Consider the following 25063-nt stretch of genomic DNA (forward strand, 5'->3'; position numbering starts at 1 on the left):
ACCAAAGTGAGCCTCCCATTTAGCATAAAGGTATGTTTTAACCGCCAAAGGAACGCCTTCCCTCTTACAACTGAGGAGTATCATTAAGTGTTACGACAGTTTGTTGCTGTGGGCTGAGGTTAAATAAATATAAAAGCAGTTCAAAACATAAACAGTGCACAGTTTGCTTGCTAATATCTACACTAGAGGTCAATTGCGCTGATGCACTGAATGTATATGATGCAGATTGAATATGCAATTTATATCATTCAGCTTATGGCAATTCAACAGTACATACAAGCTACATTAAGCCCCACTGCAGTACAGAGGATCCTTTGAAAAATATATATACGCATATAACAAGGCCACATATTATGCTACATTTCACAACTGTTGTATTGTGTAAACTTTGTCAAACTGATGACTTGGTGCCAGAACGCTGCGTCACATTTCCACTGGCCAACTCCAAAAGCTGCAGATTGTTCTGCTGACCAATCACTCAGGGACATCAGAGCCGGTGCTAAAACCATTAGGTCCGTTACAAGATTTATCTGCTTGGATAATACCCTGTAGCCTGAAAAATGCTGGCTTCAGGAAAATAATCGAAAATCTGAAATAATAGTCTGAACCAGGCCTGCCTTTATACCCACTTGTTCCTCCACCGCTCCCCTTCAGCCACTTTCACTTGCCTTCACTCACCGACCTGCCTACTCCTACACACTCCCTCCACTCACCAGTACTAGTGAGCTGAAACTGGTCACTACCATTCCCACAACCACTCTTCTCCATGATTACTGGAATATTATGTTTTTCCATTTGAAGGAAATGTCTTCAGTTTTTTGTAAACAAATATCCAACAAACTAAAACAGAATTAATCTGAAAGTCTTGCAATGCAGTTAACACCAGGGTAATTTGTTGTGCTGTTTTGTTTTTTTTTTAATTACCTCATCAGACTGTTATTTTAAGTGGAAACATGTAAATAACGATGCAGTCGCTCACTGGTCTCAGATATGACCCATTTGGACGTTCAGAGGCTCCGTAGTGAACGTGGAAACACTGTCATCTTCTACAACATTGATTCACCAGTAAAACCCATGGAGTTAGATGAATGACAGTGGATGGACAAACTTGGTTTATGTTCAGTTAATGATAGTTTTCCTGAAAAAGTTACTTTTTCTTCATTTTTCTCTGTTTTTGATATAATAACCCTCAACTTAACTCTGAGCTTTAATGAGCATCTATATGATCAGTGAATTAAATATCGAAAAACACATGATTTACAGTGAAAAATACAAAATACACAGGATAATATTAGAATAAAATGTGGTAAATCACTTAAGATAGGTTTAATTGAGAGAAAAAAGGACTACTGGGTCTTTATGGGTTAATTCATCTATTGTTTTCACATTTTATCATTGGCGTCTTATGGATTTTAAGTATCCCTTCACATTCAATTTCTCATAATAATTATAGCTTCCATATCGCAAACAAACAAATAAAACTCATTACAATTTGAGTTGAATTTGTTTGTGTAGCACAGTGTTAGCGAAAAGCTAAAAGTTCTCAACATTTTCATTTTAAGGAAATGTCTTCAGTGTTTTGTAAACAGTCAAATATCCAACAAACTAAAACAGAATAATGTGCCAGTCTTGCAACAGAGTTCATACCAGGGTAATTTGTTGACCTGTTTTTTAAAATGACCTAATCAGACTGTTATTTTAAGTGGAAACATGTAAATAATGATGCAGTCACTCATTGGTCAAACTATTTACTGATTTGGTCTTGACTTCATTTCACAGTAATGCTTCGGAAACAAAAAATGCTCACATCGTTCCATCCCCCACATTATATTCCAGGGGATAAAAAATGACCTATGTTGTGGCTTTTATGAATGTATGTTTACATGATTGTGTACAAGTTCATCTGTAAACCACCCCCACAAAATCCCATTGCTTTGCTGCATGTCCACGCTCAGTCCGTTGAGTGGGAGATGAGGTGAGAGGCAGATTTCTCTTCTATGTAGGCCTTTAGTAATAACAGTGCAACCCAGTTGGTCCCAGTTCACTGGGTTAGCCTCTCCTCCCCCACACAGACAGGACTGGGTGCCCAGCGTGTAGTTACATGTGTTGCAGACACTCTATTGATTGATTTGTGACTCTGCTGTGACCAGCTTCACAGAGGGATCTAATGACAACTCCTGTCTCTGTTCCAAATGGCTTTTGTTAGCCACTGTAGCTCATGAAAGGACCATGTGTTGTGTCTGCCAACCATGGAAAAGAAAATAATGATGGTTTGTTTATTCAGAGGCTGATTTTTTACCAAATACAATAGAGCAACGTTATGATCTATGGCTAACAGATGCCACTGTGGGTACAGGCAATCTAGAGTGGAATTCTCAGTTTGGCTCTGTGCAAAAATGGTGTTTTGGTGCTTGATGAGGAAAATAAAGCACTACTGTGCATAGTACATGTCTTACAAAAAGCCACAACAGCAGTCACAGTAAAGCTCTGTCAGTATAAACTATAAAACCACCACTGAAAGCATGCACTGGTTGAAAAGTATCAACAGTGAGTTCAAAGGCTATACAATCCTGAACTGTACTTACAAGCTTAGTGACAATCTAAAAATGCCAAGGCAGGTAAACAATTTTTCAGCCCCTATTGCCTTATCGAGACCCTACATCCATTCGTTCATATGAATTAGCAAGAGCAGCAGCTAATGCATGGAGTCAGATTACAACCTCTGAGCAGAGCCGCCTTTATCCCCCTATATGGAGCTTAATCTGTCCAAATCCGCCGCTTTGCTGTGCCCTAAATCCACAACAGAGCCTAATTCCTCCTTAATCTAATGAGCGGTAAAGGTGCACTTACTCAGCTTCAGAATACCGCAGACTGAGTATCTGAGCGTCAAATCACAATAGAGGTAGCAGAGATGTTCCCTCACTGTGCCATGATGCAATATGTTCAACAACGGCTGAAAGAATCCTTGTGTCACGGCAGAGTAGGCAAGAAGATACATGACAGGCTTTGATTGCTTGTTTGCTTATCTTCTTGTCACTCATTGTTTCTGTTGTGGGCAACAGCTGTGGACTGCTGTCAAAAGATGTTGAGGAAGAAGTAGATGGTGCCTAAGCCACCGGCATCAAGACATGACAGCAAACAGGGAAGTAACATCTCTTATGGTTTCCGAATCTCTGGAAACTGACTTACTGCATTTCTTCTTGAATAAGGGAGTCACTTATAAGCCTGGTCTCTGCTAATGGCCAGGGGGAAAGTTGGTCCCAAACTAAGGCTGGTGTCAAAACACTGATACTTGTCGTAAAATGAGCAGATCACTTCTACAGTTATCAATATACTCATACTCTTTTCCACACTTTTGTTGTTGGATTACGCTTGAGATTATTGTAAGATTTAAGCCATAGTGGGAGCATGTGTGTTAATATTTGAAATTGTAGCTTTTAAAAATGTACATGTAAGGCTGGATGAGACCATACAGATCATGACATATATTTCAGTAATGCTGCCAGTTCTGAGAATATCCTGATAATGCCAGAAAAAAAAGAATGTTAATTGGTTAGAATTTGTAACATTAACAACAGGAAGCCATAGAGCTGTAATAATATAGCCAAAAATTTCAATTATTTACAACTTTGATAGATTAATTTCTGGCTATATAAACTGAAGACATGATAAAAAAAAAAAAAAAAATTACACTTTTTTTTTACTATAACTATATGCCATATCTGACTGGAGAAACACATTCAAAACTAATATACTACACAAAGCTGAATTTTTGTTAAGCAAATCAAACATTCAGAAGAGAAATCTTTACATTTATGATTTAGACATTTTTCACAACTTTTGGAAAGCAAAACTTGGATTAGGCTCTATTTAAACAAGGAAAATAATAATAATAAAAACTGTATTGCATCAACGTTTGCGGCCATTTAAGATAGATTTCTAAATTTACCAGGTGTATTTGAATGCACCATTTCATCTGCCTGCCACCACACATTTTGCCACAGTTAAGGAAGTGTTAAACTTGCATTAACAATGTAATGCAATAACTAACAGCACAAACCAGAGCGGATCAAAATGAGGAATCACGCCTGCTTCCAACAGAAGCCTACCTCAGTTACAGGCATATTACCTTCTGCAAATAATGTAAACAAAAGGCCTGGCCGTTATTCGAGGAAATACAGTACACAGAACACATTTTTGGCAGAAAAATGCTGCTGCGCTGCTTTGGAAGTAAATGCTTTGCTGTTTTGGAGATTTTCCAATTAGCAATTTCCATAATATCAAAACACAACACCTGCTGTGACCACTGCTACTCAGAGCCATTGTGTGATCTTCTGGGGCTTGAAAGAATGTTTATTCTAATAATCTAACAAACAGCAGTGTGTGCATGGCTACACGATTAAAAAGGTGTGTCCATCCTGGTCCCTATCACCTCCACTTCCCCTGCATGCCTTTCTGTACTCATATGACACCCTGCATTCAAAAAGAACTACAAAAATATGCAAATAATCCATATGGACAAATTAGCTGCAACAACTGTTATAATGTCCATGGAAGTGTGGTATAAAAGCAGCATGACTCTGTTATTACTGGTCTTGCAGAGCTAAAGAGTTAAAACATTGAGTTTGCTCTGTTTGATCCAGGTTTTAGTCTGAAAAGCAAAGACAAACAGAAGTTGAGATCAGGATATGAAGACTAGTTTGCAAACTTTAAGGACTGGTTCAGATATAAAGGTGCACAATTAATAAAAACTGCAATGATGGCTGAGTTCATCTATCATATCCTGATCAGTTGCATGTTTTCATTACCCACTCACTGCATTCCAACTACTGCAGTGTCTGGAAGCAACACTATTTTCCCTGCACAGGTACTTGCATACTGTATCTGTAGAAGGAGAGATCATTCTGGCTCAGTTGCATGGCTAGATCATTACAAAGCAGGCGCCATTCTTTTATTCCATTTCTGGGAAGTAAGAAAAAAATTACTGCAGCTACAATGCACTCACAAGTAGGAAATGAATTTTATTGAGTAGAGACTGAAAAGCAAAGCCATGAGCCATTTGTTCAGTATCTTTCCATCTTCACATAAATGTGAGACTTGTGGTTAATGAACCACAGTAACATGAATTCTCACACTACAAACCAGAGCGTATCAAGACACTTTGATGCTATCTCACAAACATTAATGTGTGTTGTTCTTAATTAAACCTTACTGTCAACTACAAGAAAAAATGATGTGGCAAAAACAAAAACAAGGCTGCAGCTCCTGAGAACGTTGATATGGAGAGGTTTAATGACAACACAAAAGCCAGACCAGCACAGAGTTAAATACATTAACAGCCTCAGCAGTTATTATAAATCACTTAACTTCTCATTCCAAAGCAACTAAAGCTAATGACAACTTTATGAATGTTAATGAGACAATATTATCCATCCAGGAAACTCCTAAAGGACGATTCTGGACAAATGAGAAGTTTTCATCTTAGTATTTGTAGCGTTTATATGTGGATTAGATAGAAACATCTGAATACAATGCAGAACCATATGCAGGTAATCACACGTAAGGCGAGGATCAAGTATGTGGCATTACTTAATGTTCTGTTCTATAAATGACTCGGCTATCCAGCTGGGATCAGTGGCTGGCATTGCGCCGCTGTCACCACCACCATCTCTCCAACCCACGCATGTCTGAGCATGGGGGGGCCTCTCCTCAAAAGTCAAATGTCAGATGTTATCCATCCCCACTCATACAGAAGGACCCTGGCTCTCTGTTGGTGACGGAAAAACACCATTACTGAGGCCGTTCTCCTCCGGACCACAGAGGCTGACATGTCTGCACCGTGACATCTGTATTACCTGCCTGTCGATCTTATTTTGAACTGAGGGTAGCCCTAGTCCAAGGTCCAGCTCAAAACACCACAGCAGAGTGACAGCTCCAGTTTCAATCATGGAGGTATCGTAGTAACAGTAATGATATATTCACTGGCCTGCTATGCTGATTTGAGATGCAACATTGCACACTATGGCCAGTAGTTGTTGTAAAATGACAGTGAGGATCCTGTTGAACTTACTATTTGGCAAAACAGTCCAATATAATCTAACCCTTCCAATGATCAAACAATGACAAAGAATTCTACTAAACAGCCATAACAAACAAGTGATCAGGGGCGTCACAATCCTTTAAACCCATCATGCAATTCAGACCCTGATTTTTGAGCCACGGTACAGTTGGTTGTTACGGGGATGAGAATTTTTTTTTTTTTTTTTTTTAAATGGAGGAAATAAATTGTTTTTCTTTTATATTTTTCTCCATTACAAGCAACTACAATTCCAAATTCTAAAAAATATGATGGCAGATTGGGTCTGTAAACTTTACTTCCAAGAAACTACAAATAAATGAATACATAGGCCGATTGGGTTCATACTGTCTCCTGAAGATAAAAAGATTTCCTTTTCTTTTATGTCAGACAAATAAACAAAGGTAGTGACCCTTCTGAGGAAGGCTAAAGGTTTTAGCCGAAGCATGTAAAGGTAAAACTCAACCTTTGTTTATCTGTCTTACAAAAAAGAAAAGGTAATCTTTAAATAAATAAATAAATAAATAATTTTCTGATGCCCTCTCTACGTATTAAATTGCACCAAAATACATATATGAAAAAATGTACATTTGCAGCAGGTTACATATACAACTATGCAAACAAAATAAATAAAAGCCCTTCACTCAAGATGAAAGGGTCAAATCAGCTGTAGCCAGTATTATATATAACATACAGCTTGTACTTTTGAGAGAATACTTTTTTCATATATGTTTTCTGAACTGAAATATGCTTTTTATTAATTAAATAATGCCCTGTCAGCACATCAGTATTGGCAGCAGGTTGGGGTTTTGACTTTCAGAGACTTGAAGACATATAACAATATCACTGTATTGAAAATTGCTCATACATTCAGAGACGTTTCTGCCAGGGGTGTGAATGTTACAAAAATTATGCAACTTTTCCTGCCTCAGCCGATTAAACTCTTATGAGTAATTACTATGCAGCAGTTGCTTTCATGGGCATTAGGATAATGCATTTTGAAAACAGGTGGATGCAAAGCACTTATGATAAGTTGGACTGACACCTTGTTGCAGGGCAAACCAGGCAGCTGAAAACAAATTACTTCACACATAGAGCCTGCAGTTATTTTGGATTTGTGCTTTGTACACAGCCGGGGTCTGTGTTGTCATAATACTGATGCATTACCAAAACATGGACTTCTCCAACACTTGATGAATGAACAATGAGTTAAATTACTCTGCTGATCTCAACGTGAGGTTTCAGAAAATGCCCTACAACGCGGACTTTCAGATTCCCTGACAGACTCTCTAATGACTAATCAATACATTTTAACCTGACTCGGAGCAAAGTAGACCTTGCTCACCAGAGATCTGCAGAGGGGAGAAGAAGTAGTGGAAATACTTTAAATACTTTAATGAGACTTCCAAAATCATGACATTTCTGCAAACGTAAAACGGCCATGTGACAAGAAGAGAGCAGCTTCAGACCCATACAACACGACCAGCCAAGTCTCCAAGTGATACTGTTAAATCTCTTCAAAAACCCATACTTGTCATATCCATTTTTCATTACCCTTCAACTTGCTGGAGACTGTAGGGGGATGATCTCTTGAAATATTCATTACAAAAGCACCCAAGACATGCTGTGACTTCTTTTCACACTCGACTCAACCATTTGCAGAGCCAAATGTATTCGTCTAGTTTCTGATATATACAACAACAACATAAAAAAACTGTGTTGCATTTACAGAATTTCCCATTTTTAATGGCGCAGACTAGAAGCAAGGAAGTGCAACTTTATTTGTGCCAAAACTGGGGAGCAGGGGCTTAAGCTTGGCTTTAATTTACATTTAATTACATTTTATTTCAGTGATTCCAGTCCTGGCCTTTTGAACACTGCAGCATTGCCTTCACTCTTTTCTCACAAAGTCTCAGTGTTTAATGGTTATGATCTAATCATTTCAGCTGGTTAAACCCTAGCAACTAAGCCAGAATAAAATTACTCAACAATTCCCTCATGTGTTTGTGCATGCTGTGATCTGTGCACATGCCTGTTGTGCTATAGCTTGGTGAAAGCTGGATAAAGACTGCAACTAGTGCTGGATTGGGATGAGCCGGGCACAAATAACCACATTCTGTCATTTTCCTTCTGATAGAGGAGCCTATATTAACCCATACAAACCTACAGGGCTTGAAATCCTGCAACACAAGTGCAGTATACTGCCACATTATCGGTCAACATTAGATGGCATGGAACTGGGCAAGCTGCATTACTTCTATTCGGCGTTCAAGGGGTAGGTCGACTCGATTATGATCTTTATTGCATTCTTATGGTAGACTGCAAAGGTGGAATGTCAGACCTGTAAACACAGAAGGCTGCAAGAAACACCCCATATGGCATGAAAACTACAAGAATGTGGGCTCACAAAACACAAGCAACATCGAGTAGTATTATGCAATGGTGAGAAAAAAAAAAAAAAAAAAAAAAGGTGCCTTGGTAAAAACTATGCTTGGTGATGCATGCAAAATGAGGGAAAATCGCCCTTGGGTTGAATGCAACGGTTGTGCAATATCTGCATGCATATACAGTACAGCTGTGCGCTCTGTGTAGTCTATATGAATCCAAATGATCATGCATCTGCCACACTCCAGGCTGCTAATGCAAACAGAGCACAGAGACAGGCGGCTATATGACGCTTCGCAGACAGAATGTGACATATTTCAAGCTAGGTTCCTTGCTTTAGTCAACAAACTGGAGTTACCCTCACTTCCTAGTTCAGTGCTACACTCTTACAGCTCGGCTAACACCCTTCTTCCTCCATAGACAGCAAACAATTTCGACTACATTTGGAGTCTCTGGTCCTTGCTGCTACGACTGTGAATTCTTCCAAGTCTTTGCCTGGTCCGAGGCAGAAGCTGCGGTCTCAAAAAAAAAAACAAAACAAAAAAAAAAAAGTGCATACAAATTTTACACTTACATTTCACCACCCTGTCCGTCGTAGATAACTTCGGTTCATCATTCGGCTTGTTTTCGGACATTTCCAGTGTGATATAATATTGAGATAAAGCAGAAATGAGACTAAAACGGTCCCTGCGGTGCTCCTGTCGAACAACTCTTGAGTCTATCCGCGAAAAGAGACCGCAGTGATCTCACTCGGTCCTATCAGCGGCCAAAAATACTTGCAACAGGGTTACAATTTCACTGCTGGTGCTGGAGGAGCTGCTCTGTCTGATTTACTGTTACTCTGGATCAAGTTGTCTGAGCGCAGTGTGCACGCAAACCTGCTGTCCCCCAAGACCCGCCCCCTCACTCCCACCGCCGCCTCCTATTGGTGGAGAGCCTGCCACTCTACACACTTTTATCAAAGGGCTGTTTCTGTGTCACTCTGGTCCTGTATGAATAACAGCATGAATAAGTTATTTTACAGCCTAATAAACTTATCGTAGCTGTCAATGGAGGAAAACAAATGAATGTTAATAGAAAAAAAAACGAATAAATAAAAATGAAACCGCCTTCACAATACAAATCTGCACATAACTGATCTATAAACAATACATTTGGAATCTGGAATACATGCTCAGAGCCTGTAGTGGTAAATATAATTTCTACTTTCATTCAGGAATATCAGTGTGAGAGATCCATTCAGCCATTTTCTGAACCGCCCTGACCTCATCAGGGTTGTGGGGTTGCCAGAGCCTATACCTACATTATGGATGTGCCTCCAATTTATAAACAGGCAATGTAGATTAGCCAGTGATCCCATTAAGAGTATGTCTTTGGAATATGGGAGGAAGCACCCACAGAGAACCCACACAGACACAGGGAGAACATGCAAACTCCAGCTGACCTTCTCAGACCTTCTAGCTGTGAGGTGATAGAGCAAACCACCGTACCGCCAATAGCCCATGTGACAGACTAAACCAGATTTACAGAAAATGTGTTCTCCATATTCATAGTTCCCTGAGGATGAATCATCATAGTGAAAGTGAACACCTCAGCTCTACAATTTGGAGGATACCTCTCATCTGGTGCCCCCATCCAGGCATAAATACTTCAAATAACATACTTCATTGTCTAAAAGACAGATTTGCATAAAATGTGGAGGCTGCATTCATGTTCCCACAAAGATAAACCATTTGACGTTAATGACCCATTGACTATTCCAATAGCACCATCCTCAGGACAAACTACACAGCTCATACACTGCAGGTAAAATATTCAGCTCCTCGATACTGGAAGCTATTGTTGGAAAGAACAAACTGTGCTGCCATATTACAGTTTTCTTAACAAATGTTAACACAGAAGAATTGGAACCTGACACTCAGTCACTGAAACCTCACAGCGTTGTGCCAAAAGCTTTAACAAAGGCTGTTAAATTGCACACACAATATCAACTTTGCTCTCAGTTTGCAGTTCTGGTCCACACTTTTATCAAAACACTCTGCTTTACATAACACAATTTTAATACTCATTGGGATGCAAAGATGAGTGCAATGTTACAAATGTATAACACAAATTAGTACCAGAGGCAGCACAGTGCTTTGCGTTCGTGTATTTGTTGTGCTTCATTTCAACAGATACTTTGCATCTACTACATTTAAGAATGTCTAGTTGTTTTGTGCAAAAATATATTCATATTACTCAGTTTTAGGAGTATTTGTGTTGTGTCATTTTGCAAGGTACCTGTGATGTTTTGCATTTTATGTGTGTAGTTGTAGAAAAGCAATCACAGTTTTAAAAAACATTTATTGAATATTATCCCACAAAAAGTTATACTATGAAGCATTTCAGGTGTCAGATAAAACATTACCTTTCAGTGGTGTTTGTCAGTAGTCGAAGCTGTCTCTGTTATGTTATTTACTTATGCAAAGGGTTGACAAACACTGAACACTGCAGCCTTTTATGTTCCATCTTCATGGTCTGAGCAGAGCAGTTATACAGATACTAGGCTGTTGACTCGTCAGGATCCACGGGTTCTAGATGTGGTAGTTTTTATGCTGTTGTGTATTTGTGCACGCTGTTGTGTTGTGTATTCGTGCATGCTGTACCACATTTGTCCAGCAGTCACCGCCAAAGCATTCTGGGTACAGCAAAATGATTGGAAGGCTATTGTATTCCAAAATTAGTAACATCTTCCAAAGTATTGGTCCTATCAACTTGCCGTTTTCGGTAGTCTGTTCCTTGAACAAAAATAAATGAGTATGCCAAAATGCAGCAATCAGCTCTTTCCGGATTTCGTGTGAATCCCAAGACACACATACATGCACGCTCACAGAGGCCACTTGGCTTTTATAATATAGATGTGAATGAGTGTAAGTGGGTGGATGTGCACACATGGAAACGGCAGCTCTGTCACTGTCGAGTCAGTGCAACAGCGGTCATTTGCATGAAAGAGAGGTCGGCATTCACCTGTTCATTTCCCCAACAGTGGCACATTCGAGCTACCCCCAATAACTGATGGCAAACTGCTATTAGCGAAACGCTGCCGAGGTATGAGTCAGTTGTTTGGCAGGTGGAGGCAGTTAATGAAGCTGTGAGTTTCACATTTCTCTCACTGAGGGTCTGTGTGTATATGTGTGTGTAGAGTGGGTCAGAACATCTCACATCCTTTTTATCTCCGCCTGTAGTGGAGACATTTACAGCAGATCATTAGCTTTAACATGCCTGAGGTTCTAGTGCTCTGCTCTGCGCCCGGGGCTCTGCAGACTTAATTAACTTGGGTCAGTCTAGTCAGTGACTCAACTTTTTCCCTTTGCGGCGCTTGCTGTCATTTCAGCAGCATCCTATGTGTCTATAGTTTGCTGTTTGTTCCCTTACTTTATCGCCGCAATTATTCCCATTAACAGGTTCAAAAACACTACATCTATGCTCTTTTACATCTTCAGAGTACATCACACTTTTGAGGCTGACACTCTGTCCTGTCTTTGTGCGCTCTGATCAGGAACCTCCCACTTATCTGAGCTCCACCTGACAATAGTGGCACTGTCTGTTCATGTCAGACTCAAGACACACCTGCAGACAAACAGCACTGAAGCCATGAACCACACAGGTACATGTCCATTATTTCTTGTTTTTGTAATTTAGGACCGTTTACAATAATTTGAGCTACATTGAGGGAATTTTTAACATCATAATTGCATTTTTTTGTTTAGTTATTTAACCCTCACAGACCTAAATTTTCAGGGACCAAAAGCATCTACTGATCTAAATTGTTAAATAATTTTTGATCAATTAATCCTATCAATATGTGTAAATAATACATGTAAGATTCAGTTTCTCAGCTTTTCAGTGACATCAGATGTGTCTTATTTGGACATTTAGAGGCTCTGTAGTGAATTTGGAAACACCGTCATCTTCAGCAACATTGATTAACCCCTAAAACCAGTGGAGTTTGACAAACGACAGTGGTTGTAGAAGCTTGATTTGCAGTCCAGTTAATGACATATTTTACTGAAAAAGTCACTTTTTGTTCAGTTTTTTCTGTTTTGATATAATAACCTTTGAATTTATTCTGAGCTTTTATAAACATCTGCATGATCAGTAAATAAAAATATTGGAAAATATCAGATTTCACTGAAAAATGCAGAGCATAATATTATAATAAATGAACGGTTAAATGTCAGCAAACTGATTTGACTGTAACCATTAAAATAGCTCTATGTCTTTAAGGGTTACATCAGTTTTACCAAGTACGTAACACACAGGAACACAAGGAATTCTTTGCTGGTAGATGTTGTATCTCTAGTCAACTATAAAAACAAGATGCAATTAAACATATATACATTAGAAAAGTAGAATAACAAGAAAAGAAACTCTATATATGTATATTCATCCATATGAATGGCAAAGCAACACCAAGAGCAAGTTTTAGTTACATCCTCACTAAAACAGATATGGTTTCCCTCACAGCTCAAGACCTGCTGATCATCTATGAGCCTGAAGCAGAGCAGTGGGCCACCTACCTGCACTCCGTCTTTACCGGGGTCATCTCAGACCAGGGCATCTGTTGCTATGACATCTCCAGCCTGTCCAGCCGGAAGGACGACTTCCTCAGGCTGGCTGGATACACCTGCAAGCTCCTCATCCTTTCCAAGGGCATGCTGGAGGGTCTGTGTCAGATGCGACGCTTCTTTTTGGCCCGTGTCCTGAGTCCCGCGGCTCATGTGGTGGTGCTGCTGTGTGGGGTGGACAACCTGACCCACTTCCTGGAGCTGGTTCCCCTGAATGGCAACGAATGTCTGCAGATCTCCAGCGAGCAAGATGCTCACGAGTACCTGTCGACTGTGACTGACATAGTGCGAAAAGGTATGGCGCTGACTCCAGAAAGAAAACAGGATTTAATCTATTTATTTATTTATACTGAAAAGCTACTGGAAAAAAATTAAGGGTTATGGTCAAACTAGAGCTATGTCTGAGGTAGAGTTAAATCATACTTCGTGAATAAAAATGTCTCACAGTCATGGAAAAAATTATCAGACCACCCTTGTTTTCTTCAATTTCTTGTTCATTTTAATGCCTGGTACAACTAAAGGTACATTTGTTTGGATAAATATAATGATAACAACAAAAATAGCTCATAAGAGTTTAATTTCAGAGCTGATATCTAGACATTTTCCATGGTTTTCTTGATAATAACCAAAATCACTTTAGTTCTTACATCAACAGCTATGGCATTGTACTGACAAAAACTGTGCTTTTAGGCATTCCATTTCTTTCTTTTTTTATTTATTTAGGATCCCCATTAGCTGTATCAAAGCTACAGCTATTCTTCCTGGATGTCCATGTTTTTTTTTTCTGTCTGTTTTAGTCACACCATACACACAGGAGTTATTACTTGATAGCATAACCATTGTTTTTGATGACTTGATGGTCTAATCATTTTTTCCGTGACTAACGCCATCATAGGCTAAAACTTTTGTGACAAACATTTTAAGACATTAATTTGAATGAAACTTATTGATAACTGTATAAAAAAATCTTACAATATAAACCCGAGTAGACTTTTTTGCAGATACAGTAATGAGTAAGAAACTGATGTATTGTACTGATTTTTGTTTTTTCTTTTTCATAAAACTTTGGCTGAAAGAACACAAAACTACTATTTATTGACAGTCTCATTTTGTGTAAATGCAACTCATTCATGCACACCCAAACCATTACCACTAGGGAAATGAAAACAAAGCTGACTCTACCTGCAGGTTTATTTTGTTTTAGTTTGTGTCATGGGTTTTTACTCCAGTTAATTATTTTTAGCTTTAACCGGTGCAATGAAATCCTTTCAAACAAACAGTCATTTTACACTTTACTCCTCCTCTAATGACTCCAGCTGCTTGAATTAATGGTGAAACTAACCTATTTGTATGTTTTACTGGTGATGATCTCTTAACACTAAGTCAACAAGCAGTGAGATATGAAATTCCACTTCATTTGGGGAGAATGAAGTGGGATAATTTGCACTTTCTATCCAACAATGTTGAATATACAAACTGTTATAAGAAAACCAGAGGTGTTTCCAATATGGATGTTGGTTTACTTTGGAAAAAATACAATAATTATATCCAGGCGTGGGCGTTGGTTTGGAATTAAACAGCATGCGCATAGTTTATTTGATTAAAAAAGACTGTTTTCAGATTTTACAATGCCAGATTAAGAATAAAACAGACTTTATATTTGATCAGCACCCACTTTTTGCACACTTTTGCATGCAAAATCATCCTTACCATGCCATTATGCCACAGAAAAATTTCACCTGGTCTTGCTGTTCCCTGTCATGAATGCAAGTGGCAAAAAATGCTCATTATTTGTGAGAAAAGCAGCTTGGGAACCTGTTTATGGACTTAGTTCCTTGAGAATTGTGTGTGCTGGAGACTGACCTTCAATATATTTTATCACTGGCTGCAGAGCCATCTTTACCGAAACTGTGTGGCGCCTCTAACATGTCCTCAATTATTCTCTGCCTTCCATCCTGTTTTTCCTAATTGCCCTATTTGTATAAAATCACAAAGCAGAGGAGGGGGTTTGTATTTATACAGGTGTGCGCAGGAGGAACATCTGATGCAAATTGCCCGTCTTTCCTCTTTTGCCATCACTGATTACACATCGCGAGCCATGCAAATTCAAGTGCACTCTGCATCACTTCATTGCACTGATACAGTGAAGTGGCTCAGGCCAGGAACCCACTAACAGTTATATTTTAACCCACAAGTACCTTCCCTATTCATGCTAAATGATGCAGTTGGGTTGTTTGTAACAGACATGTAGGTGTATCACCCCCAAAAAACAGAGTGAGTACTGCAATAAAATCTGCACTGAATCATTAGTTACATGATCATTACACAAGCTACTTTGTGCCTGTTTCCCCTGGGTAAGCTTACTCTGTCAAATTCAGCGAGTTAAATGTCTGATCTTTCATAGGTGCATCAGCCACAGCGGCAAATGTCAACCCCTTGACACGTAAATCATCAGGATCAGAGCAAAAGCCGGAACAAATGCAGTCAACCCCAGGCCATGGTGTTGAATCTGGCATCGTGGTTATTCCTCCCAGAGTTCCCTGTGGGGTGAGACACCCAGCAGTCGTCTTTTTTTTTCCATTCAGTATTTCTACATCGGTTCAGCGGTTCATTGCACTGTCTCTTTTGCAGAGCTCTACAGAGGTTTTCATTCTTTTAAGAAACGAGGCAGCCGGAGTCAACACAGAGGTGGAATTCACCGGTGGGATTCAGGTGATTAGAGTGAAACCGACCCACTGGGGTAACAGGATCCTGTGTGTTGATGCACCAGGTGAGCAAAATAATTAAAAAACACAATGAGATTCAACACATGATTTAACCCTTTCATGCACAGTTATTCAGTCTTTAACCCAGGGGTCTCAAACATGTGGCCTGGAGCTCAAACCTGGCCTGCCAAAAGGTTCAGTATGGCCCGTGGGATGAATTTGCGAAGTGAAAAAATTGCACTGAAGATACTAACAATCAAAGGTTTCGAAATAATTTTAGTTCAGGTTCCACATTCAGATCAATAGGATCTAAAGTAAAATAATAACATAATAACCTATAAATAGAGACAATTCCATTTTCCTAGGTTCTAGGTTCAACTGGAATAGTTTTGCTCTTTTGAAGCAAAACTAGTCCAGTTGAACCTCAAAGAACTACCAAGAAGAACAATGACATGGGGAAATGAGAAATTGAGAAATTGTTCTTCTTTTAGTTCCAAGCTCCAAATTTTTTAGCATTATTATACCTGTTACCAAATGTTTGTGTAACATTGTGTGTAATGCGCTTGTACATGATAAGTTGAGGCATAATATTGTTAATATTGTTTTTTCAGGTTATTCACGTTTTTTGTGAAAGTGTGGTTTATAAATGTAAATATTTTCAGAATTTAATGTTTTTTATTGCACTAAAACAAAGAGAAGAAGTAATTATAGGTTATGATGCTATTATTTTACTGGCCCGGGCCACTTGAGATCCAATTTGGCTGAATGTGGCCCCTGGAAGAAATGAGTTTGACACCCCTGCTTTAACCCATAAAGACCCAAACAGCCACTGGCGGCCAAAATCATCTACTGATCTAAACTGTTTAATATATGTTGATCCACTAATCCTATCAACACATTTGAATAATTGGTGTCAAAAACAGTTTGTCATCTTTTCATGGTCATCAGATATGGCCCATTTGGATGTTAAGAGGCTCTGTAGTGAGACGTAGAAACACTGTCATCTTCTAAAACGTTGATTCACCAGTAAAACCCATGGAGTTGTATCAATAACAGTGGATGGAAATGCTTGTTTTTATGTTCAGTTATTGATATCTTTGCTGAAAAAGTCACTATTATTTCATTTTTTTTCTGTTTCTGATATAATAACTCAACTTTAATCTGAGCTGTTATGAACAGCTACATTAACAGTAAATTAAATGTAAGAAAATACATGATTTACACTGAAAAAATGCAAAATGAGGAGTTTGATATTATAATCGATGGTGATAAATCACTTGAGAAATGTCAAATATGGAGAAAAAATCATTTGGTTGCCATTGCATTTTCTAATATTTGTTACACTCACTGTGCCGTAAATGCTGCTGTGACACTTGAATTTCCCCAGTGTGGGATAAATAAAGTATCTTGTCCTGATCTACTGTTTAATTAATCCAAAACATGTGGTTACAAAGAAAGTCTCTAATTAGCAGCAGTTTAGGGAATGGTCTGGTCACAGATTAATCCTCATGGATTTTGTCTCAGTTTCCCAGAATATAATCATTGATTCATAACATTCACCACAGAGGACAGTTACATTTTACACTGAAATAATATGTTTTCTTAAAGCAGCTTCTTTGTGGAAAAGCTTTATGGATGTGTTTACGCTTACAAAATAAAAAAAAACATTACATATTAAAGTGTTGATAGATGATATCCACTATGCTAAAAAATTGGATTGAATTGGATATGCTGTATGTCAAAAATACCACTTGTTTATTAATGATTCATGCATGAAAATGTTAATGACTAATCTGCTTCTGTATTTATTCTCCAGATTTTCCCGCAGGGAGTGTGAAAGTGACTGTGTTTAGTGATGGAGTGCCACTGAGCAAGGCACAATTATCATACTACAGCAACATGGAGGAGCTCACCTGCATCCTGTCACGAGTAGCAGATCCTGTAGACTTCATGTGTCAGGTAGAGCCATGAAAACCAGAGCCACTGATGAGCGATGGCTCATAAATGTGAAGCTAATGAGCTAAAGCTAAAGACGTGATTCACTTAGGCTACATTCAGATTGCAGGCAAATGTTGCCCAGATCCAATTTTTTTTTGCCCATATGTGACCTGTATCTGATCTGTTAAAGACCGTTTGAACAGCACAAATCCAATTTTTTTCCATTTAGGACCTCACATGTGGTCTTTATAGACTCATATGTGGATTTAACCTATTTATTTATTCTGAAAAGCTCCTGGAGACAATTAAGGGTTATGGTCAAATTAGAGCTCTGTCTGAACTAGAGTCAGTTAATACTTTGTGAATAAATGAATTACATTTATTTATCAAAGGCCATCATAGGCTCAATCAAGTTTTAACACATTCATTTGAACGAAACATATTGATAACTGTTTAAAAAAAATCCTACAATATAAACCTCAGTAAACCTACAGGGTGGGGAAGCAAAATTTACAATGAACATTTAGTTGTTTTTTCTCAGCAGGCACGATGTCAATTGTTTTGAAACCAAACATATATTGATGTCATAATCATACCTAACACTATTATCCATACCTTTTCAGAAACTTTTGCCCATATGAGTAATCAGGAAAGCAAACGTCAAAGAGTGTGTGATTTGCTGAATGCACTCGTCACACCAAAGGAGATTTCAAAAATAGTTGGAGTGTCCATAAAGACTGTTTATAATGTAAAGAAGAGAATGACTATGAGCAAAACTATTACGAGAAAGTCTGGAAGATACTATTAAAGACGAATGGGAGAAGTTGTCACCCGAATATTTGAGGAACACTTGCGCAAGTTTCAGGAAGCGTGTGAAGGCAGTTATTGAGAAAGAAGGAGGACACATAGAATAAAAAAATTTTCTATGATGTCAATTTTCCTGTGGCAAATAAATTCTCATGACTTTCAATAAACTAACTGGTCATACACTGTTTTTCAATCCCTGCCTCAAAATATTGTAAATTTTGCTTCCCCACCCTGTATTATTGATAAGGAGTAAGAAACTGATATATTGTACTGATTTTTTAAAATAATTTTTGTGTAATTTTTCATTTCTTGCATATTATTTTCATCATACTATACTTGATTCTGAGCTTAACATTACTTTGCTCAATAAGAACGCTTTTGCATTGGTAAAAAAATAAAAATAAAAGCCTGACAAACAAAAGGCTTCATGACAATATATTTGGGAGCTATTTACACTGTTTTTATACTGCAAAAAAGGGAGATGTTACTAATTGGAGAGTAGATAATTTTACTGTGACAACAAAATGACACATACAATTACTGGATAGATTTTAATTTTTTGAGAAATGAATAAAGTGTGTTAAAATAATTTCAGCCTAACTATGCTTTTTCTGTACCTTCACTAAAGATAAGACACAAATATCCAAACAGTTTTTGTGAAATATTGTTAAATCATTTACTTTAAATCTGCTTAATACTATTAGATGTCTCTGTTTCCCCTTTTTTTTTTTTTTTTTATAAAGTGACCAGTGATCATATATTCCATAGTGAAGTTTAGGTTGTGTTTTAGACACATGTGAAACACGGAAACTGAAGATGTATTCGCATAAATATCAATTTTATTTTCTTCTTATTGAAAGTTTATGGATCTCTGGTTTAGAGTCAGGTCTAAATGGAAGGGATGGATGCTAGAAGGAATGATATTTTCCTTTTTTAAATGGAATTATGCATTTTAAAACATTTCCCTGTGGTCACATAAACTGTAAATGCTATGCTTGGGTCTGAATTCTTCATTAATTCAACTCCACAGGTCCATCTTCAACCCTATTTCTGAGTAATGACACCAGAAAGGTTGTTTTGAGCGCTGGCCCTTTAAATGCACATGAGCCACTTCATGCCCCACCCCCTCCAGGTTGTTGACTGTGCTGCTCTGTCCCCTTCAGCCATTTGTGTTCGTTAAAACAACCAATAACTGAACAATTTAGGTAATCGGCTCGAAGTTTGGACATAGTTTCAGTATGGACTACAACCACTGCTGCTGACAAATAATTATGGTTTACTCACTGGAGGTCTTGACCTTGTATGTGCAAATGTCGTGACATAACTAGTTATAAAACAAACAAATTAAGAAGGAATTGAAATGGGTTGTAGAATATAAAGATAGCTTTGTAGCATCTGGAGGGTTCAAATTCAAACTTTATGAACTGTTAGGGTCCAAATAAACAAATAAATGTACCAAAGACTAATAAAAGTGGGTTTAGCCAAATATGACCCCTTATGAAGTTGTAAGCACACAAATACACAGCTGTTTGGAGATTATAGGAGATGTAGGAACTGGCATCTTTGCAGTGTGACCCAGTAGAATAAAAGGTAAACTTAATAATCCATAAGTCAAAATGAAACCTTCACGCAGTACCACCTGACTTCACAAAACAACAAAACTGTTGTAATAAAGATGAGCGTTTGTCATTTTTATGTCGTCGATGATGAAAGAAGTTGTATAGAGGAATGATAAAGCAGAGGGGAATATGCTTCCAGCTTTGAACTTTGAACACTTGCAAATGTATTACAATTAATTTGGTCAATGATTGACTTGGAAAAATAGGAAACACATTTGAATGCTGTGCCTTCTCTCTCTGTCCTCAATAAGAGTTGCTCTTCTCTGGCACTTTGAGAGCTGTGTTACTTAGTGAGTCATCATTGTGGAACACAGTTTTTAGAAATTAGTCAATCGCAGCCCCAAAGCACTGCTTATAATCGATCCACTTCAAGCCATTAGAAAGATGCGGAAAAAAACAGAAGCTACATTAAATCAGTCTACTTCTGCTGATGTTTATGTGTTTATGGTCCCCTGACTGAAAATGAAAAGGCGGCAGGTTTCAGCTTCCCTTCTGCCACGACCACTTTGATTTGATTAGGGTTCTTTGCTGAAGAGGCAAGCTTGAGGAATGCCAAAAGGAGATTTAGCCAAGTCTGTTTCGGACTTATACTCTAGACTGGCAAGATGAAGCATACGCCCAAATATTTATACGCATTTTCAATGACTGACACCAATCAGCTTTAACATTACGACACTGACAGGCAAAATGAAATTAAAGCAGTGATATTTTGCTTTTTTAAATGGAATTATGCATTTTAAAACATTTCCCTGTGGTCTATATAATCTGTAAATGCTATGCTTGGGTCTGAATTCTTCATTAATTCAACTCCACAGGTCCATCTTCAACCCTATTTCTGAGTAATGACACCAGAAAGGTCATTTTGAGCACTGGCCCTTTAAATGCAAATGAGCCACTTTGAGTCCCACCCCCTCCAGGTCGTTGGCTGTGCTGCTCTGTCCCGTTCAACCAACGACTGAACATTTTAGGTAATCGGCTTGAAGTTTAGACATATTTTCAGTTTTTACTACAACCGCTGCTGCTGACAATCAATTATATCGTACTCGGAGAAATGTTCGTCAGAAGTCTTGACCTTATATGTGCAAATGTTGTGACGCAACTAGTTATAGATGCAACAAATTAAGCAGGAATTAAAATGGGTTGTAGAAATCCACCCAATTTTTGCCAAAATGAATATAAAGATAGCTTTGCAGCACCTGGAGGGTTCAAAGTCAAACTTCATGAACTATTAGGGTCCAAATACAGAAATAAATGTACCAAAGACTAATAAAAGTGGGTTTAGCAGAATATGACCCCTTTGTTGTTGATTACTTCATTACAATGGAACCCATCAGTGGGTGGGATATATTAGGTATTTACCTCTTGAGGTTGATGTGTTAGAAACAGCAAAATGGGCAAGAGTAGGGATCTGAGCAACTTTGACAATGTTACAGAAATTTTGCTCTGCTGCTCGTGAATTATGAAACATAGACAAGATTTTATTTTATTTGCAAAGAAAGGTCAGTTCTGCACACAAGCAGCGTTTATGAAGAGAAGACAAAGAGCTTTTCACAAGATCCACCTTTTATAGGGTGAATCGCATTTGCAAGTGACACCTCCAGTCTCCTGAAATGGCCTTTTGACTGAATGATGAACTCAAGGCTTTAACAATCAGTCACCTTTTGTTACTTTGCAAGAAAATTTACACACACAGTAGGGGGATTTAGGTAAGGATATGAGAAAATTAGCATGCAGTGGGAGGTATTTGGGAAAGTTAGCATGTAGTGGGGGGTATTCAGAAAAATTTGCATGCAGTGGGGAAGGGTATTCAGGAAAGGAGACAGGGACAAAGAAGGGAATCAGATAAAGAAGTTAAAATTCCATTACAACAAAGAAGAAAAATGGTTAGTACTGTACTTACCAAAAGTATCTAAAGAACAACAACCAGATCTCACCCATTTGAGTTCAATGGGAGTATAACATTATTACTACCTGTCTAATGCCATGTAGGTTCTCCTTTTTCTACCAAAAACAGCTCTGACCTGAGGCCTAGACTCCATCAGACCCATGAAAGTGTGCAGTGAATCTGGACCAAGACATCAGCAGCAGATCCCTGAAGTCCTGGAGATGCTCTGACCCAGTCATCACCGTTAAAATATAGGCATGGTCAAAGTCACTCAGTTCCTTATGTTGATCATTTTGCTGCTTCCAACACATCAGCTTCGAGGACTAAATGTTCACTTGATGCCTAATATGTCCAACCCAGTGAAAGGTACCATTGGAATGAAATAATCAGTATTATTAACACTTCCTTTACTGGTGGTCCTAATGTTACGGCTGAATGGTGTATTTGCTTGTGTGTAGTGAACACATGTGTTGCTTAAACTGACTGGCCTTTCTGGATCGTAGGCACTTAAGGTGTCCTCTGCAGAAAAACTGGATCAGAAGTTGTCGTCCATGCTGCTGAAAGGAATGCCCACTGGAGGATTTCAGGGGCTGCAGAGCAAAGGCCCACCTGAAAGAGGTACAGCACAGAAGGACTGCCTTTTTGAACTTTACATGAAAACACATCAACAAAGGTTAGTGTATCTTTTGGTAATTGGATTTTCTTTTCAGAAACAAAAGAAAAATTTGTGGTTAATTGATTTTTATTTTGAAATAGAAGAATTAAAATTGAATTTCAAGGTGTTTTTCTCCTTCGGTGTCAAAGCAGATAAACCAAATTTTAAAAACAGGTGATTTAAATTTTCTCTTTATAATAACAAAAAAGAAAGTTACTACCTGACAGAAATGTTAAAACTGACCAAAAATGCCTGTTTTTTCATTTTCTGAGGCCAGATGTTGTCATTTTCAAGGAAAGAGCACTAAGGCCTAGGTCACAAAGATTTTTACAAACGATGGGTTTGTACAAATCTTTCAGTTCATGCGAAATCTGGACATCATAGACATGCTCCCTCCACAAATATCTACAAACTGCAGATTTTGTAAGAACTGGATGATCTGTACAAACCCACTGTTCGTAATAACTTTGTGACGTCGATGACATGAGTGCTCTTTTCTTGAAAATGACAACATCTGGTCTTAGAAAATAAAAAAAAAATAAAAAAAAACAGGCATTTTTGGTCAGTTTTTCCATTTCTGTCAGGCAGTAACTTTCTTTTTTGTTATTAGAAAGAGAAAATGAAAATCAGTCTGTTTTTTAAATTTGGTTAATCTGTTTTGACACAGAAAAAGAAAATCAATTAACCACTAGTCTTTCTTCTGTTTCTAAAAAGATAATCCAATCATCAAAAGAGACACTGACCAATAAATCATGAAGGAAAACAAACATTTTACATTGGATTTTCAGAATGATCCAACTAACATCTGTGACGCAATATCTAGTAAAGTCGTCATTCTTGTACAGAAAGGTGATGATGAATGGAAGGGATGCAGCCCTTGACATGACATTAGCAGCATTTCTGCTAATGCACTACACATTAGAATATCCATTTGAGTGACTCGAAGCATGTGTTTATGTAACAATACTGCTCACAGTTAGATACGTTCCTCCAGCCTGATGCACATTATCCACTATGAAAGCCCTCCATTATTTCTTGGCTCATTATGTGGCAGATTGATGGCTTCATCAGCCACTGAGATTGATCCTTAATTCTGCTACAAAGGGCACAAGGAAATGTTTCCATGACAAACAGGTCAATATGTGCCTCTGAGCTGTCGTTCTTTCTCAGTTAGATTGCTCACATTGCATTAGGGCAGCTTCAAATTATCACCTGGAGAGGAAGGAGTGTTCTGCAGTCTTGTGTATAAATATGCCCATTATGAGCCCTAACAGGACTTTATTAGCACTGTCCATTTACAGATTTCTGCTGATTACTTCCACAAAAGAATGTGGAAAACAACTTTAACTTTGGTAACCATGCTTTAAACAAAGGCACTAAAAGTACAAACACAATTCTGCTTTGCACTATATTTGTGATTCTGCATCATTTCATGCAAAACACTGTATGTATGTATGTACAGTCGTGGAAAAAAAGGATTAGACCACCCTTGTTTTCTTCCATTTCTTGTTAATTTTAATGCCTGGTAAAACTAAAGGTACATTTGTTTGAACAAATATAATGATAACAACAAAAAATAGCTCATAAGAGTTTAATTTCAGAGCTGATATTTAACCATTTTCCATGGTTTTCTTGATAATAACCAAAATCACTTCAATTCTTACATCAATAACTTTGGCATTGTACTGACAAAAACAGTGCTTTTAGGCATTCCATGTTTTCTTTTCTGTCTGTTTTAGTCACATGATACACACAGTAGTTAGTACCTGATTGCATATCCATTGTTTTTGATGACTTTTGATGGACTAATAATTTTTTCCATGACTGTGTGTGTGTGTGTGTGTGTGTGTGTGTGTGTGTGTGTGTGTGTGTGTGTGTGTGTGTGTGTGTGTGTGTGTGTGTGTGTGTGTATGCATGTATGTGTATATGTATATATGGATAAATGGACATACTGTACAGGTGTGACATAATCTTTTTAATGTTAATGTCATTGTATTGTGTTAGATAAATACTTAGTCACCACAATATCACTTCACCATGAGAAATAAATACCAACATTTGAAAGTGCTTCAGTGTGGAGATACACTGGTCTAAAATTAATGAGAAGCACCAAGAACTTTGGCGAACATGCAATGGTGGAGCATTTCATACAGAAGTTAAAGGGTTGATCTTGAACCTGAGAACAACTCCAGTAAATGTCATGCATCTGTGATGAACGGTTCTAAAGTAATGACTTATTGATCTTAGATTTTTTTCTGCACCACTCATTATTACAGTAAAATCAGCATCACACCACATTTTCAAAACCTCAATATGTCAATAACCAATGAAGATGTAAGGCTGACATTTTGTATGGTGTGCACAAAGACTGATTATATTCTGAAAG

At 38.0% G+C, this 25063-nt stretch overlaps 2 protein-coding genes across 7 annotated transcripts in view; one reads left to right on the forward strand and one right to left on the reverse strand.

Annotated features, from left to right (window-relative positions):
- LOC115438316 (serine/threonine-protein phosphatase 2B catalytic subunit alpha isoform) overlaps positions 1 to 9303 on the reverse strand; it is a 103637-nt gene extending 94334 nt beyond the window's left edge. For all 6 annotated transcript variants that reach the window (XM_030161883.1, XM_030161881.1, XM_030161880.1 and 3 more), the window contains exon 1: positions 9036 to 9303. In XM_030161883.1, coding sequence (XP_030017743.1) covers positions 9036 to 9096 — 61 coding nt within the window. In that variant the 5' untranslated portion in view covers positions 9097 to 9303. The remainder of the gene's footprint in view (positions 1 to 9035) is intronic.
- Positions 9304 to 12018: 2715 nt separating this feature from the next.
- The window catches only part of LOC115438231 (B-cell scaffold protein with ankyrin repeats-like), a 37466-nt gene continuing 24421 nt past the window's right edge, over positions 12019 to 25063 (forward strand). Inside the window, exons 1-6 of the mRNA XM_030161673.1 lie at positions 12019 to 12107; positions 12968 to 13363; positions 15473 to 15615; positions 15700 to 15838; positions 17590 to 17732; positions 22526 to 22640. Coding sequence (XP_030017533.1) covers positions 12095 to 12107; positions 12968 to 13363; positions 15473 to 15615; positions 15700 to 15838; positions 17590 to 17732; positions 22526 to 22640 — 949 coding nt within the window. The 5' untranslated portion in view covers positions 12019 to 12094. The remainder of the gene's footprint in view (positions 12108 to 12967; positions 13364 to 15472; positions 15616 to 15699; positions 15839 to 17589; positions 17733 to 22525; positions 22641 to 25063) is intronic.

Source organism: Sphaeramia orbicularis, chromosome 18 (assembly GCF_902148855.1).
Source record: "Sphaeramia orbicularis chromosome 18, fSphaOr1.1, whole genome shotgun sequence".
NCBI lineage: Eukaryota > Metazoa > Chordata > Actinopteri > Kurtiformes > Apogonidae > Sphaeramia > Sphaeramia orbicularis.